This window comes from Passer domesticus, chromosome 8, assembly GCF_036417665.1.
Source record: "Passer domesticus isolate bPasDom1 chromosome 8, bPasDom1.hap1, whole genome shotgun sequence".
Taxonomy (NCBI): Eukaryota; Metazoa; Chordata; class Aves; order Passeriformes; family Passeridae; genus Passer; species Passer domesticus.
In genome coordinates, this window is record NC_087481.1 from 24,589,593 (window position 1) to 24,607,546 (window position 17,954).

Here is a 17,954-nt window from a genome sequence, read left to right on the forward strand (position 1 = left end):
CAAGGCTTCTCAGCTCCGGTGCAAGTGTCATTGGTAACCTTACTTTATGAGTAAGTAAATAATCAAATTACATTTCTGTAAGAACTGTTTTATTACTGCGGCACTTTGATAAAGCAGAGACTGTGTACTTTATGCTAGGATACTCTTCGGCTGAGAGCAAATCCAACTCCCTCATGTAAGTGCCTGTTCAGAAACTTAAAAGAATAAAGTTAAAAAAAAAAAAACAACCAAATATTTTCATGGTCACTTGCATGTCGTAAACCTGGGAACGTTGATTTTGAAAAACTTGATTGTACTTAACCAGCCTCAGATTGCGCACCCATGTATACCGAGCGGGGGCGGGCGGAGGCATCCCGAGCTGCTATTTGAATTATTAAACACTGTGTTCTCACTAAACCCGCCTGCTGTGTGTGTGAGGGGCGCTGCGCTCCCTCAGGGCTCCCTGAGGGCTCGGGGCGGGGGCGGCGCGGCGCACGCGCGGGGGGCGGGCCGGGCGCGCGGGCCGATGACGCGCCGGCCGCGCGCCGCCGCCGCCGCCCTTGTCCGCGGATGAGTCGCTGCGCGTGGCCGCTGCTGCGGCGGCTCCCGGCGCGCGCGGCGCTCGCGCTCCGGCATGGCGGCGGCTCCGCCGCCCGCGCGCGCCCCGCCGCCTCCGCCTCGTCGGCGTCGGGCTCCAGCGGGGACGGCGGCGCCTCCCGCGCCCCCGACACCTCGCTCTTCGTGCCCGTGCCGCTGAAGCCCGGCCTCGGCGGCGCGGCCGAGGAGGACGTGGGCGCCGAGCTCACGCGGCCCCTGGACAAAGGTGAGTGCGGGCGGCGCCGTGAGGGGACGGGGCGGGGGTCCCGGGGCACCGACCGTGAGGCCTCGCCCGCCCTGTGCCCGCCGGCGCTGCGGGCTGCTAAGGCCGCAGCTGCAGCGCTCGGGGCCGCTCCCCTCGGGAAGGACCTTGGGACGTTGGGAGCTCGAGCGAGTGCGGAGAACGGGGCTGGGAAGGGGCTGAGCCGAGATCCGACGAGGAGCGGCTGCGGGAGCTGCTGGGGCTCGGCCGGCAGGAGAGGAGGCTCCAGGCGGCTGCAGCCAGATGGGACTCGGGCTCTGCTTAGGGACCAGCCGCGGGACTAGAGGAAACGGCCTCAGGCTGTGCCAGGGACGGCTTAGGTTGGGCATTGGGGGGAATTTCTTCACAGGAAAAGTAAATAAATGTTGGAAGGGGCTGCCCGGCGAGGTGGTGGAGTCCCCGTCTCTGGAGGTGTTTTTAAGGACAGGCTGCCTGTGGCACACAAGGTGGTGCTTGGTCATAGGTTGGACTCGATGACTGAAGTGGTCTTCCCGCCTTAGTTGATCTGTGGCCCTCCTGAGGGCTGAGGGCACTCGCCCCTGCTGCTCTCGGCTCCTCTCCCTTGAGAGCAGGGCGTCCTTCCCCGCAGCTTGTCTGGCCTCTCGCTGACTGTGCCCGTGAAGGTGAGGCGGGATGAAGGCTGGGTGAGGTGACACCTGCGTGTGCTGGGATTCCTGGAGCTGTGCTGTGCACGGTGATCCGGGGGGTGCCTTCCAGCTCGGGATACTCTGGGATTGCCCAGGCATGCCCCGGGTGGAGGAGGCTCCTGGCCGCTCCCTCCATTCTCGGCTTTGGCGCGGTCCGGGTAAAGGTGCTTGGGGCGTGTTCCGCAGCCAAACTGTGCATTCCAGAGCCATAGTTGTACCTGGACTTGAAAGACAGAGTTTCCTCAAGTATTGATGGTACAGACCGAAGAGATTGTCTGTGTGTGAGTGTGCCTAGATCAAAAGTGGGTGAAGTGACAGGACTAGGGGGAGTGGCTTCAGATGGACGGAGGGTAGGTTTAGATTGGGTGTTAGGAAAAAATTCTTCCCTGTGAGGGAGGTGAGGCCCTGGCACAGGGTGCCCAGAGAAGCTGTGGCTGCCCCTGGGTCCCTGGAAGTGTCTAAGGCCAGGTTGAATAGGGTTTGGAGCAGCCTGGGATAGAGGAAGTGTCCCTGCCCGTGGCTGGGGACTGGAGTGAGAAGGTCTTTAAGGTCCCTTCCAACCCAGACACTTCTGTGATCTTATGACTCCATGATCTTTAAGGAATTGGTCAATAAAAGACAAGGTTCAACCATTCTTTTGATGTTTGCTGATCTGAAAGCATTAAGGGTGCAAATGGAAATCTTTCATCTCATAACTAAGTGTTGTGATGAAATATTATTTATCTTAACTCCAGAGTAGAGGAGCCATGGGCAAATTATCTTAATAGTTCAGAACTGTGGAGAGAAGAATATCTGGCCTTGAAAACTAAAAAATCCCAGTCGGGATGAAGAATCCTGAACAACTGTAATGCAAAAATCTGCATTGTCAAACTTGTCTTTTATATGAATAGTGCATTCCTCAGGTGCCAATAAAGATGAGTGATGGCTTTGGCTTTTTACTTGTACATTACCTGTTGTCTCATTTATTAGAGGAGCAGTTAGATTGGATTTCTTCAAAACTACAACTGAAATGCTCTGGGAAAATAAGTACAGATTCTGTTTGGTCTTTGCTAAGTTGTGTTGGCTAAAATGATGTGTGCTTGCACAGGTGAAAATTAACTTCAGACAGCCTGTGAGACTGGCAAGGAGTAGCAGCCAGGTGACCTGTGGGGTGCTCATCTGGCTCTCTTTGTTGCTGTCAACCATGTTTTGAAAAACCAATAATGAATTTTAAAAGTATTGGTATTTTGAAACCCAGTAATGTTAGAGAAGGCTGGACAAGACCTTCTTGTAGCCATTAAAAAAAAAATAAATAGTCTTCCTCTGCTTCCCCCTTCAGGTTCTGACCACTCACAGTGTTATGCATGTTATGGTTTTTTATATTTTAAATGAAGATAGTTTGTCAGATTCTGCTGCTGAGTACTGACAAGATCCAATAAAGATGTGTATTTTTGAGCTTTCTCATTGCAGCTTGTGAAGAAACTTTGTTAGTGAGCATACTTGCAGTGTGAATCATCTTGTTGGCTTGTTACTTGCTCAAGTGATTATGGTTTTCACACTAGTCAAACACTGTTAGGAAGAGTAAAGGTCTTTTCAGAAGCTTATTTTTGTAAGGACAGTTTTGTAAAAACTTCATGACAGACCTGAAATTAATGCACTGCTTCTGTTTTCCACAGCTTCATAGGAAGTGTACCCTGTGGGTGCTGATGGATGCTTTCAGTTTCGCTGTGTGTATCAGTTGGCATTGAATGTCAGGGCTTGGTAGATGCACACGTTGCTTGGACTGGACAATGGCAGTCTAATAGTTGGGGAGGAATAAATATAAATAAATAAATAAAGCACTTCAGCTGCCCCAGTGGTAACACACAGCCTGACTGCAGGGGGTTGTTGGCATCAGAGACACAGGGAAGTGACTCTGAAGTTCTCCTGCAAGCAGAGTTGAAACACCTAAATGAATCTGGTACATTGGAGACTAACTGAATGATTTCTGAACTGTGCTGCAGTTGGGCTGTCTTTTTACAGAGAACCTTAGAAATGCTGCTGAAAAGTCAAAGTAATTGAGGAATAAGAGCTAAAACATAGCTCTAGAATGAGAGAGATAAACAAAGGGAAATCTCAAAGCAGGAGTGAATGGTAAAAAGAGAGGTGATCGAGACAGGACACAGATGCTCTGCCTGTGTTTGTGCATTTGGATGAGCACACATGGGCTGCAGTGCCAGCTTCGTTTTGTTCAGATTTACCTTATTGTCAAGAGAAGTGTTTGTGCTCAGGAAGGATCCTGACCTTGGGCAGCACGGTCCCAATGTCACGGGCCTTGGATAGAAACATGTTTTGGCATTGACCTTTCAATCTTGTAGGAAGGCCAATGGGCTGTGAGTTTAGCTGCGTGGCTGATGATGTGTTAGTTGCTAGAGCTTCTTAGGGAAGCTCTGAAGAGCACTGAGCCCTGTGCTTGCTCATACTGCAGTTTTCCAGTCTGGCTTTGATTTCATGAGTGTGGATGCCTTCCTAGGAATTGTAATCCTGATGGTGCCCTTGCTTCTTTGTTGCCTTTGGGAACATTTCAGAACGTGAGTTAATCCATTAAAACACTCCTGTAGTGCTATGGGATGTGCATTTAAATTTGCCATATTCTTGTCAGCTGGTGATTTTCCTTGTGCCAAGTGGCCTGTCTCTGTTACAGCTTTTTAGAGAGGCAATCTTCCAGTAACTGGAGGCTGATTTCCTGGGAAGCTTTCCATGCCATGTCAGACAGTTACAGAGTGAGTGGCAGAGAGCAGAGCTTGACAGTGTTGTGTCCAGTGGCTTGTGCTGGCACCGGGTGTGCTACGTTTGTCACTCCTAGCATTTTATAATGCAGGGCTCTCAGACTTGAGTTTTAAGAAGAACATAAGCTCATGGATAGGTGTTTGTGAAATTTGCTAGATTTTTTTGTGAATTTCTGACCTACTGTAGATGGAAAGGGGCCACTTTTTTTTTCTCTGTCATTTAATTAACATTTAATGAACTAAAATTAGCGTGTACTTGAGTAAATACAATTTTGTTGCAAAATTGCCTTTTAGGGGAGGGAAAGAGTTTATTAAAATTTTTATACGATTTTATTCAAAGAAAGCTGAGTAATTTGTGCTACATATGAAGAAACTCTGGGGTTTTTCTTTTTTTCTTCCTTCCGATCATTTAACCTGAGAAAAGAAAGAATACTGTGTCTGGATTACCTGATCTTACTGAGGAGTCTGTCTTGGAAGCCTCAGGATGTTGATTAAAAGCTGTCACCAAGTAGCTGAAGTAGCTTTGCTTTCCATATTAAAACCTCCTGACAGGTGCTGATAAACAAAAACCCACGCCAAACCATTAATTAGTTTGTTCCATGACTTGTTAGCTGCACATTCCCATCTTTATGGTTTCTTATCAAGTACCAGGGGGATGGCTGGCAGTTCTTACTCTGCTGCAGCTGAAGGTTGTCCTCCACAATAGCCCCAGTCTCACTCATTGATTTTATTTGATTTAGGGTGTCTGTTCAGCATGGAAAGATTCCCTCTCTCCAGAGTAAGGAGACTATAAACCAGGATCTTTGGGCCAGGAGAATGTGATTAAATTTTGAGGAAGCTAAAAAAAAAGTTATTCTTTTTCTACAGGTGAAGTCCTAAAAAACTTAAATAAGTTCTACAAAAGAAAAGAAATTCAAAGATTAGGAGCTGAAAATGGACTGGATGGTAAGAAAATGTTTTAAGTTTATGTTACTTTAATGTGAAATCTGTTTTACTTCAAATGTGGTATTAGATGTGATCTTTTTATCACAACACTGCTTCTTTACATTGTCTCTTCCACTTAGTTCAAATAACCTTTATATTTTTAATAGCTTGTATTAAGGTACAGGTTTTTAATGAACTGCTTCAGTGTTTTATTGGGTGTTTACCAATAGAATTTTATGATCCTGGCCACATTAATTTTGTTCTTTCTTTTCTCCCCAGCTCGCCTCTTTCACCAGGCATTTATAAGCTTTAGGAAGTATATCATGGAATCCAGTTCTGTGAGTGCTGATTTGCATATTATTCTCAATGATATATGCTGTGGTGCAGGCAAGTATCTGGAATGCTTGTAAAATAAAATGTGCATTTTTACTTTGCTTTCCCTTGTATACTCACCTGTGCACATGAGGACCCCCTACTGAGAATTATTATTCAATATGATTGAGAATTAATTCACTGCTGTCAGAGAGATTAAAAATCCCTGCTTCCCTGTCAGAAACATTTGTGCCCATCCTAGGGAATGTTCTGCTCTTAAATCTTCTGAAGTGGACATGAAAGACGTGGAGGTGTTGGCAAGAAGCAGGCTGTGGTTGTGCAGCATCTGTTCAGGGCTGAAAGGAAACCAGTGCTGTTGTTTATTCCTCTTTAATGCAGTGGTCACTAGGGGGCACTTGGAGAGCTGTGTCCCAGCTGGTGGCAGCTCTGTGACAGTGCTGTGGCACTCCCAGAGGTGTCTGCCTGCTTAGTGCATCCTCTGCTGCGATCAACAGCACTGAACTGGGAGGTGATGCCAGCTGGGAGCAGCAGAGCCAGCTTTCTCCAGGTTTGAGCTGCACAGTGTGTGTTTAATGGTGGGATTTTAAAGGTTTTGTCTTAAAATGTAAATGCGTAGATTTTAAATGTTAGCCATCTTCAGAAATAGTTTTATTATATTTGTGCATAAAATATTTCACAGGGTTTTCTCATTTCCACTCCTTATCTGGTGATTGAAGAGCATTATACCTTAAAACTCGTGTACACAAATATTGAATTTTTTAAATTTGAGTTTTGCTTGTCCAAAGATGATAATTAAATATACTACACGTTTAAAAAAATTTCCACAATAATTTTCATTAATTGAATAATAATTCTCAATTTAACCTCCCCCAAAATCAAACATCACCCCCAACAAAGCAAAAACACTCCCAACAAACCCCAAATTACTGCTTTTTCTTTTTGTGTGTGTATGTTTGATAAAAACAGTTTTTTAGCTCAAGACAGTTCTTTGAAATTCTAAGAGAGCTGGACAGTAGGAGTGTGACCTGAAATGAGACCTTTAAGGCCCACATGTCTACTGTGCAAAAACCTGGACTTCTCTTCTAAGTTGATTTTAGAATTTGGAACCAGCATTCCAAGTCTCAGTAGCTTGGAGAAGCTGCAAATCTGTTTTTCTCTGTTTATTCATGAATATCTTAGGACAGGAAAGCTGTTTCTCCTCCAGCTTTTCCACAGTTTCTTGTTTGTACTTAGAAGTTCTGTAGGCGAGTAGGCTGAGCAGAGTGAATATGCTGAAATGAGAAGCACTTTTTCATGTTAGTGTGTTTGTATTCCATTGCTAAATGAGTCCATGTACTTGTGTCAGTTTCCCTCTCTGCCACTGAGGTAATTATTGAACTTTGTAGAGAGCCAGAAGTTGAAAGGATTATATGAGTGTGGGGTGGAAGTGGTAGAAAATATTTTTTCTAAGTTTATAATGAAGCACAGAAACTTTCTGAAAAGGATTTCTTCTTCTAGGTCACGTGGATGACCTGTTTCCATTTTTCCTGAGGCACGCAAAGCAGATCTTCCCAATGCTGGACTGCATGGATGATCTGCGCAAGATCAGCGACCTGAGGCTGCCTCCCAACTGGTCAGTGTGCTCAAGTGTTTGCTTAGTGCCATACAATTCCATAGTCTGTGGGCTTCAGTGTAATTATGCTACATTTTCAGTGCTTTTCTCTGTTTCTACAATAATTTGTGTCAGGAACTCTTGGATTTTTTACAAGATACATCACGATGAATTAAAAAGAAAATAAGAATATATCAGCTATGGAAGTCACTGAGTTGGTGTGGCTTTTCCAGGAAGATGTTTTCTGATAATGTGTTTGGGAGGTAGCACATCAAAACATTAAAATGTTGATAAGCTCAAAGAACGAGAATTGCAGGAATCATGAGAATTATTTTGAATGTAATATGTGAATTTCACTCTGAATCTTTGAAAGCATTGTGTGACTTAGAAGATCAATGTGTAAGACACAGTAACGTCTTTATACTGTCTCTAAGAACTTGATATTTCTGCTTTCAACACACATTAAAATTATGACTATTAATGAATAAATGCTTAAGCTAATTGCCAGTTTCTCCTGAATCAGTATACAGATAAATGTTCAACAGCTCTGCTTTTTTTGCCTTTGCTTTAGGTATCCAGATGCCAGGGCTATTCAGAGAAAGATAATATTCCATGCTGGTCCTACAAACAGTGGAAAAACTTACCATGCTATCCAGAGATTTTTGTCAGCCAAATCTGGAATATACTGTGGTCCACTGAAACTTCTGGCTCATGAGATCTTCCAAAAGAGTAATGATGCTGTCAGTATGTCATATTACTTACCAAATTCCTTAGTACTGGAACAGTCTCATGAATGCATGTCTGTAGAGTCCTGCAGTGGCCCCAGGTGGTCCCTGGAGCCCTGTGCCTTTGCTTTGCAGTGCTGTCAGCTCATGTGAAATCAGTTGTGCATTTCTGCTTTAGCTGCAGAATGGAACATCGTTTCCCTGAGTGGAACAGTGCTGTGCAATCATCCCTGTAACCTGCCTCTGTTCCCTGAGATTTGTTGTTCCCTGGTTTAGCCAGGTTCTACTGTTAGGTTTTTAAGCATAGGGACCATGCCTTCTTTTCCCCATGACCTTTATTATAGCTTGTACACAAAAAATTACCCTTGTTTAACTCCCCTCAACCTTCTGCTTCGATGTATAAATATATTTCACTTCACCATCCTTGAAAAATTCTGCGGGTTCAGATGTGTTGAAGAGCAGTGCTGTATATCAGGTCCCTAGAGGAAATTCTCATTAGTGTTTTATGTTGCTTTTGGCATATTTTTGGAGGCTCCTCACCTGTGTGTTTCCAGCTGCAGAGAACCAGACCAGTTCTGAAGCACTACAACCACATATCATATGTTAACACAGCACAGGGTGTGTGTAGAGTAGTGATGTTGTGATTTCTCTTTTTTTGATGTAGAATTTGTAACTTCTAGTATCAGTCTGTCCAAGCAACAGATCAGAAAGATTGTTTAGTCCTAGGAGATATCTGTAATGTAGCACATGTATTCACAGGGTGACTGTGGGTACCATGCAGAGATGTTTCTTGCTAGGGATGACTCAGCTTTTCTCCCATGTGTTTAGTGTGTGTGAGAACTTTTCAGTGGCTGGCTCCTGGATCTTATTTAGGCCCCAGGGGCTTGAGCAGGGCCTCCAGCAGGGCTCTGCAGGTGGCTGTAGGTGTGGATGGAGCAGCCACCAGCACCAAGGAGGGTAGGGCTGGCAGGGTGGTGGCCTCAGCTGTCTCTCACAGCTGGTCCTCATGAGCTCTTGCTGTGTGAGTATGAGGCAGCAGGGTAATTGCCAAAGGAACTGGAGCAGGCCGGGGCTTGCAGGGCTCCTTCACTCCTGGGCCTTGCTTTATGAGCCCCTTGTACTCTTCTGACAGTTCTTTGGTGACAGTTCTGAAATGCTCAGGGGAAGATGTAACCTCCTACAGGAGTAGAGAAAGGCATCTCATTACAGATACCACTTCATTAAATCTCCACTCTGATAGGACTTAAATACAAGACACAAATCTCTCAAGGCTGAGTAGTTATTTTCTGGATAGCTTCTTTAACATTGTCCTAGAAACTACTGTAAGAAACTGTCTTTGTCTTCTTTGGAAAGGAGATTGTTTCATGTTTGATAAACTTACCCTGAGATTTCTGAATGCCTTTAGAATGTGCCCTGTGACCTGGTGACAGGAGAAGAGCGTGTGTTTGCCAATGAAGACTCCAGGCAGGCTCCTCATGTTGCTTGTACCATTGAAATGTGCAGCACTAATACACCTTGTAAGTACACAGACTTGTTTCTGTCCTGTCTGTGGTATCCTTGTGTGTGTGTGTGTGTGTGTGTGTGTTATTCCTTGGGCTCAAAAGTAGCTGAGCTCTTCTTTTTCACTCTTACTTCAACAATTCCTGAACTAGAGTTCAAGAAACCTGGATCATCTCAGAGTAGCTTTTTGGTGGTAGTGGATTAGCTTTGTTTGAGCAACCTTTTTTAGGAGCCTTGTGAATTCCTTCATGTCTTGTACTACTGTTCTAGATGCTCTTCCTTGGTGCATCACATTTTTCTTTTTTTGTTTTAAGATGAAGTTGCTGTGATTGATGAAATTCAGATGATCAGAGATCCTGCCAGAGGCTGGGCTTGGACAAGAGCCCTTCTAGGTAAGCTTGGTTGTATTGGCAATGAATTGGCTTAATGGCACAGGAAATTCAAGCTTAGCAGTTGGTAGAGTCATTGGTGATGCAAAAGAAAAGTATTTGTTTTTCATGTCTTCTCACAAAAAGTTAGAGAGATACTCTGCCTCAAAGGATTTGTCCACATGACAGGAAGCTACCTGTTGTGTTTTGCTTAACAAATGGGTTTTTAAAATTTTGTTCAGATGCCTCTTTTATTTTTCCTTCCTTGGATAATAGGGAGTCTTTACTACATTGTTCTGTGCTTTTACATTGACTATTTCCAAGAAGTAAACTTTTCTGTTCAATTAAAACAACACCTTTGTTTAGAGAGATTCTCACCTTTGTAGAGATTGTGCTAAATAATGGTAACTTTAAGTATTTTATAGTGTTAATTTTAAATGGCTCATTTATAGGGCTGCATCAATCTGTTATGTTCTTACAAGAATGCTTATTTTGATAATTTTAGAATTTTGCTAGAGGTATTTTTGAAGCAGTTTTCCTCATATTTGGAACAGAAGTTTGGAATCCGATTCCCTCTTGACCCTTCCTTTCATTGCTTTTGATTCTAAGTTCAGCAGATTTGTCACACTTCCTTTACTTCCTGTTTTTCCCTTTTGTGTTCTGACTGAATTAGAGGTGAATTCCTGCAGAAAACAAAACTCCTCATTTCTTCTATGGTTTGGGAGTTAGTAAAACATGAGTAGTTAAGCAAAACATATTCAAATCTTTGCTCCATTTGTTCAGTGGCTGAGGGTACCTCTTGTTTTGGCCGAGAGGGTGCAGTGAGATATTGGCTGCTCTGATAATCACATGAATGAATTGTCAGTGTCTCCTGCTGGTAAGAGATCAAGAGCAGCTCTAGGGAAATAGTGTATTGTGGGAGAGGCTTTAGGTGCAGGTTTGGGTCGTTGAAGGAGGTGAAATGCAGTCTTCATTGTGTTTAGCAACCAAAATATGATTTTTTTGATACCTTAAGAGCCAGCTAAAGCTACTGTTGTATATAAGCAAGTAACATTTTGCTTTTTATTTCACTGGACTTTGTTCAGGGCTTTGTGCAGAAGAAATCCATGTTTGTGGAGAACCTGCTGCTATTGACTTGGTGACAGAGCTCATGTACACCACAGGGGAGGAAGTTGAAGTAAGTAATTCTGAGAAGCTATGAACAGAACTTCAGGTTCTCGTTGCTTGGGGGTATCACTGCTCAAAGTTGTCCTGCAGGAAGTATTGATAAAATGTTTCTCAATTTCTGTAAAGCAAAGATGTTGCAAAGTTTTTCCTTCCCTTTTTAAATAGTGGTCCTGTTTTTCTGAAAGAAGGTAAGTGGTTTCATGAGTTCCCTTTAGGGGATGCTGCAGCTGGTACAGCTGTTTATGGACTGTAACAGCTCTGGTCTTCCAGGGGGGCACGGTGCTCTTGAGTTTGCTGACTTTACAGGATGCATTGCTGGTTAATCTCTAGATATGATGGAATTTGAGTTTAAAAAGATACCCTTTTTGGCAACTTTAATTGTAGGTCCGAAACTACGAGAGACTGACTCCTCTGACTGTGCTGGATTATGCCCTGGAGTCCTTGGATAACCTCCGTGCTGGGGACTGCATTGTCTGTTTCAGCAAGAACGACATCTACTCTGTCAGCCGGCAGATTGAAGCCAGAGGGTTGGAATGTGCTGTCATATACGGCAGTCTGCCACCAGGTACAGCATCCTGCTTTTATTGCTGAGGGAGTGTTCTGCTCCTTGTGCTTTTCTCAGGAAAAACCCCCTTGTACTGCTTGCTTTATTTTAAAATAAAGCAGTGCTAGTTTCCTGGTTTTGCTTCTCTATATAGCTAGAGAAAGTAATCAGCTTTCATTGACTGGTGTTTTAATCTTGGGATTAGACCTTTAGCATGTACTTAATTTTGATCTTCAGATAGATATAATTAAATGAGGTCTCTCCACAACTCTGGGAATGATTTGAATCCCTCCTGCCTCCTCCCCCCATCTGTGGCCAAATACCAATCAAATACCTTTTTTCTTTTTTTCCTCAGCCTATTATAATGACATGGGACTTAGTAATGTGTTGTCTTTATTTTGTATGAAGTTTGCTATGTGAAGCGTTCTGTCATTCTGTTTTAGGAACAAAGCTTGAACAGGCAAAGAAATTCAATGATCCTGATGATCCATGCAAAATTTTAGTTGCTACAGATGCAATTGGAATGGGACTCAATTTGTAAGTACTTGCAGCAGGTTATGGTACTTCTATTTTCCTTCGGGTGTGATGGCCACATTAATTTCCTTGCTTTTTGTCTCCTCAGTCTGATTAACTCATCTAAATGTCTCCTGTGTCTAGATAACACAGTACATACATTTCAGTTTTGAAGTCGTGATCAATTTGGTTAGGCAGAACTAAGCTTTATTTTTAAAACTGGTTTCTAGAACCAAATGGCTCCCTGGGCCTAATTCAGTGTGATAGTTGGCTGTGGATGACAGGGCCTGCAGGATGAACTGGGAGGAAATGGGCTGGCTTGTCAGAGTTACTGTTCTCTTGCATTTCTGAAACACAGAGCAAGTTCAGCTCAGTGCCAGATGTATTTCCATGGTGAAGGACATGCAGTCACATCACTACAAGCTACTGAGGCAGGTGCTGGTGAATGGATTGGGAGGTGATTAGGACACGATTGATGTGTTCAGGGATTATTATTCTCCTGCCACTAGCCAGTGGTTCTCCTGTCCTTTAGAATATGCTGTGTCCATAAGTAGTATCTGTGATACCCTAATTTATAGAGGAGAAAAAGGCTTATATAAAAGCAAAACTTCAGTTCTTCATATTGGAAGTAATTTGCTTTGTTTTTCGTTAAATATTTCAGGTGCATAAGAAGAATAATTTTTAACTCCATCGTAAAGCCAACTGTGAATGAGAAGGGAGAGAAGGAAATAGACTCCATCAGCACCTCGCAGGCCCTGCAGATCGCGGGCAGGGCCGGGCGCTTCGGCTCCTCCTTCAGGCAGGGAGAGGTCACCACCATGCACCGCGACGACCTCGCGCAGCTCCGGGAGATCCTGAGCGACGCCGTGCCCCCTGTCCAGGTGGGGCCCTCGCCACCCACTTCATACACACGTGCTCTGGGGCTGGCTTGTGATATTCTGGTCCCATGTTACTTTTCCTTCTGTTTGCAACCCATAAAAATGAGTTGTCTTGTGCCAGAGTGACTTTGGATATGTGTTCCATTTGGAGAATTGCTATGCTGCTTTTATATTGGATCTGCTCTTTTAAGAATTAAAAGCTCAAGCACAAAAGTTCTTAAATTTCTGCTAAGTGTGCTAAATAAACTGGAGTCTGCAGGGTGCTTTGCTTTCTTGCATTTTGTCTTCCATATATTGTTTCTGGTGCATTCATTTTAAAACCATATTGAGAATTAATAGAGGTTTTTTCTTTATTTTCCATTCAGGCAGCTGGCCTACATCCTACTCCTGAGCAGATTGAAATGTTCGCTTATCATCTTCCTGATGCCACTCTATCCAACTTAATTGTAAGAATGATCAAAATATTAGCTTTTGCTTTAAAAATGGAGTATCACTGTCATTGTTCTGTACGAACCTGCTCTTGGGAGACCTGACAGACAGCCTTGTGTTATTTTTTTATCAATTGGATTCTCCTCTCTACCACACAAGTGACTGCAGATGGGTTTAGGATGTTTAACTTTTCTGTGCTAAACTTGAAAGCTTTGAAACATGTCAGTCCTTTTTACGTGTTTTTAAAACTGTGCAGCAGCTTTTTCATTCCAGCTTTTCTGAATTTTAAATGTAGGCATTTAGGTCTGAGGCTGAAGATATTAGAGATCTAAATTTAGATAAATTATTTGAAAATTCCTGGAAAACTGGTCATGTCAGATTTCCACATATCTGAAAGCTACCTGATTGTTCTTCCTGTTTCTGTGGATTCTGTGGTAAAACAGTGTGTAACTTTTAGAAAACTGATTTTGTGGGATTGATTTGATCTCCTGTTTAGATCTAGTTCTTTCAGATGTACAAAAACATTATAAAGTAGAAATTAAGATTCCAATACTGTATTGAAAAAACATTATCACAGCTTTTAGTAAACTGAGAAATTCTTGGCAGCTTTCATGGTTTTAAATGTTCATTATTGTTCCTGCTGATCTGCTGTTATGTAGCAAAATGTACATTTCTAATCTTGAAATAAAACGTTATACCTGGAGACCTCCTGGAAGACTTAGCCTGGTAGGGTAACAACACATCTTTAAAATTTTTAATTAGCAATTTCTGGGCTAGCATAGCAGTACTAAGATAAAAACCTCGTGTTGTTTTTGATCTCTTAAATATTCATAATTAAAATTTAATTAAATAATTTAATTAAAATTTTAATTTAATTAAAAAGCTCATAATTTCTTTAAAGATGTTTTTAGAAAATCTTTCAAAGATTTGCATTAGAGAAATTATTTTGGGGGCCCATAAAATTCTCCCTGCAGGGTGCACTGCACCTTCCATTTCTCCAGACCTTGAGTACGTCTCACGTTTTCTTTGAACTCCTCTATTGGAATACTGTATTTAGCTTGTGTTTTCTTTCTTCCTAAAATAGATCTGATCCTGACATTGAGCTAAAAATACCTCAATCATTGAATTGTATGCTGTAAAATTAGCTTTTTGGGTCATGCTAAGTGACAAACGTGCAGAAATTTCTAAACATAGTGGTAACTGGTTCCTGTGATGGTGTTCTTTCTAACTCAAATGTACCCTTCCAGAACTTTATGCAGGAGACTGATTGAAAGTGTTTAAATGAAGTGTAGTGTGTTGTGTCTTCTCCTCTGATTATGTGTTGGAGAATGTAATGCAAATTCTGCTAAAAGAGCAGGGGGAGCTCCCCTGTCCACTTTTTTACTACTGTTATCAAACTTGATGGTTTTTAATTGTTCTTTTAGTATAACTAGTCTTTCAAACTCTAAATAATTTTTTGGTTTGGTAAGACAAAGTTGAACAACCCTCTCCTGTAATAACATTCTTACATTTGGTTTTATTTTCACAGGATATTTTTGTGAGCCTCTCACAAGTGGATGGGATGTACTTTGTCTGCAATATTGATGACTTTAAATTTCTGGCAGATATGATTCAGCACATTCCACTCAATCTGCGATCACGATACGTCTTCTGCACTGCACCCTTGAACAGAAAAGAGCCTTTTGTGTGTACCACTTTGTTGAAGGTCAGCTATTTTTTTCCCCTCAAAAAATGTGGTGTTTATATTGGACCAAGAGGGTTTTGGTGCACTGGGACTGTATCTAGCTGCTGTATTTGTTGTGGGCTTTGCTGTCAGATCATTTGAGAGCATTGTTAAAGTGCTCACAGGTAGCATAAGAGATATAAAATAGCCAGACATGTATTGAATTCTTGACTATTTTTATTGACCAAAGCTTTTAACCTCTGAAAAATGGTTCTCATGATGTAAGTTAAAGTTGGGATAGCTTTTCTGCTGTTTGCCTCTGAAAATCCTACTGCTTGTACTTGTCTGTCAGCTCTGAACTGGGAGGGATGAGAGTTGTGTTCCCATGTCACTCATGCACTGTTAAGCTTTGCACTACCATGTTCCTAAAAGCAGTCATTAAAAACCAAGTTACTGCTCCTTCAAGTGTTAGCTTGCTAACAGAAAGAATGTGGGATTAAGGGTGATTGCTGATGCTGTAGTACAGTTACACAGAATTTAAACCTCAGAAAGCACAGAGCTGTAAGTTGCTCTCAGAATTATGTCACTTTACTTTTCAGGCCTGGATGAATTGTTTTTTGCTGTGCCCCTGGAGTGATTATTTTGAGGAATTTGTAGTCAGCTGTTTTTTTCAGTTTTGCAGGTTTAATAATAATGTCACTTGGGACTGTTACTTTGTTAGACAGTATTGCCATTGTTCCCTTTTTAAAGACTGCATTAAACTTTAAAATGAAATAGTATAAAAATGAAACTGATGTAGTGCCCTCATGTCACAATTATTAGAACCACGCTTTTCAAAAATGGTTAATAATCTTTAAAAAAATGAGTAAATGATTAAAGAGTTGAAAAAAGTGCTTCATTAAGAAAATGCTGAGCTTTTGGATTCCAAGTAGTGAAGGTGCAGAGGGGCATAATGTTGTGAAAGCTTGTGTGAATTTAAGCCCCATTCCTTGGCCAAGAAAACCCACTTCAGTATCAGCCAGATAGGAAGCACTAATTCCAAGTCATGAGTACTCTTGAAAATTTTAGATTTAAATCTTACTTGACTTGTTTTTCTGTTAGTTGAAGAGCAGAGGTGTCTGGGTTTCAGAAGAGTGGATTTCTAGTGCAGATTAATCTGTTTGGTTTGTGGGTAGTGTATATCCTAAACCAGGGAATACATTTAATATTCTGAACTGTGGCAACCTGAAACAAGATAATTAACCAAATAGGAGGAGGATTAAAAAAGACACAAAGTCCATCTGCTTTGCTGGATGCAATCAAATGCCTTCAGTGTTAGCTTTTCTGGATAGCTCTGTGCTTTTGTTGCTTAACTCTGTGCATGGCCTGTGGACAAATTGTGTTAATGAGGCCCTGGAAAGGAGAGGTGACTCCTGTGTTGAGTTATTAAGTAAAAGAATGTGTGGCATTTGGGTTGTGTAAAACAAAGCAGGTGTTTTATGGAGTATTCTATGTATACAGACTCTGGGGAATTTAACTCTTTGGGGATTTGTTCTTTCCTGACTGAGGGCTTGACTGAGTCTGTTTGTTTTTCAGTTTGCACGACAGTTCAGCAGAAATGAGCCTCTGACGTTCGACTGGCTCTGCCGGCACACCAAGTGGCCCTTAGCTGCCCCAAAAAACATCAAGGAACTTGTACACCTTGAAGCTGTGCATGATGTTTTTGACCTCTATCTGTGGTTAAGGTACTGTCTTTGTGCTTGAAGACTGTTTGTTTTTTCCTGTTATTTATGACTTGCAGTCCTAGAAGTGCAGTGTCTTCAAGCCCATGTGTAGGTGGTGCAGGATGGGCTCCTTTGGCCTTTTAGAGGATCTTGACAAATGCAGTGTTGAGGGATTGAGTTCTGCACACAGCAGTTTGTGACTGACAGAAGGAGAGACGTAGAAACAAGGACTGGAGCAGCTGAAATGCAAACTAAAATATGTATTCCCATGCAACATGTAATGAATATTCTTTTAACTTAGTACATATGCCATTTTTGTGCCAGTGAGAAGGTTTAATGGTGTGCTCTTCTGCCTCTCTTCAGTTACCGCTTCATGGATATGTTCCCTGACGCTGCCCTTGTAAGGGATATCCAGAAGAAACTCGACGACATTATCCAAATTGGTGTCTGCAACATCACAAAGCTGATCCGAGCTTCCCAGTCTGCAGCCCCTCCTGGCACAGCTGAGGTCGTGTCAGAGGACTTTCCCCTCTCAGGGACTCAGAGGGACGCCAGGCTGGGGTCAGAGCGTCACGGTGCAGCCTCCACAGAGGCACTGTCCATCGCCGTGGAGGCTGCAGGGCTGAGAAGAGCCAAGAGCTCGAGGCCCTCTCGGCTCGGCGGCAGGCAGGAGGATGTGAAAAGCTATGGACGTGGATCTCTTGCCAACAGACTGCTGCGGGAGGGACTTCTGACACAGGAAATGCTGAGGCAGCTGGAGAGTGAGTGGCAGGATCAGCACAGGAATGGTAGATATGGCTTTGGTTCAAAAAGAGATGATCAGCATAGTTCAAAGGAAACGAGAAAAAAGAGAAAATAGAGCCATGCCCTAATTCTGTTTAGTTTTTATTCATAAAATAAAATACTATTTTAATAACTTCTTTGGCATTTCATGTTTACACTGCTGCAGCTCCTTGATGCTTTTCCTTCTCCTGTGACCAGTAATGTGAAGCACTCAGAGAACTGGACTCTTAAAAGCTCAGAGGCCATAAGTTTGTTTTAACCACTTAGCTGTACACTCTTTCAATCATGGTGTTCAGCATCAGTGTATGATCTACTGCTATGTGAAATTTTGAACTTGGTGTCTTCTTGCAAGATATCCTCTCATCATCAATAAATGTCAGAGATTTCACTGGTAATGAATTAGCTACTCATTCCACCCCTTCTCAAAGGGCAGAGTTTAACAGACCACAAACAAGTGATGAACAGCCTGGAGCAAAATTGGCTTAGGATGGGGATAGGAGTCATGTGCCTCTAACCATTGTGTCCTGTGAAAATGTGTAAGGAGGTTAAAAGCATTTGTGGTAATATGTCGAGCGTGATGGAATTCTGGCCACAAGAATTT

General features: G+C 42.6%; 1 protein-coding gene across 3 annotated transcripts; it reads left to right on the plus strand.

Moving 5' to 3' along the window:
* The first annotated feature begins 541 nt into the window (after positions 1 to 541).
* On the plus strand, positions 542 to 17,748 carry SUPV3L1 (Suv3 like RNA helicase). 3 transcript variants are annotated; one of them, XM_064429762.1, is made up of 15 exons: positions 542 to 802; positions 5,100 to 5,177; positions 5,436 to 5,543; positions 6,987 to 7,101; positions 7,652 to 7,820; positions 9,211 to 9,322; positions 9,620 to 9,697; positions 10,759 to 10,850; positions 11,225 to 11,405; positions 11,828 to 11,921; positions 12,559 to 12,778; positions 13,141 to 13,221; positions 14,733 to 14,909; positions 16,443 to 16,591; positions 16,934 to 17,748. In XM_064429762.1, the coding sequence occupies exons 1-15, from the start codon at positions 550 to 552 to the stop codon at positions 17,427 to 17,429; spliced, it is 2,403 nt and encodes an 800-aa protein (XP_064285832.1). In that variant the 5' UTR covers positions 542 to 549; the 3' UTR covers positions 17,430 to 17,748. The 3 variants fall into 3 exon arrangements, with proteins under 3 accessions (XP_064285832.1, XP_064285833.1, XP_064285834.1); XM_064429763.1 differs by lacking the exon at positions 542 to 802 and having other exon boundaries at positions 5,436 to 5,494; XM_064429764.1 differs by lacking the exons at positions 542 to 802; positions 5,100 to 5,177; positions 5,436 to 5,543; positions 6,987 to 7,101; positions 7,652 to 7,820 and adding an exon at positions 8,885 to 9,127.
* The last annotated feature ends 206 nt before the right edge of the window (positions 17,749 to 17,954 follow it).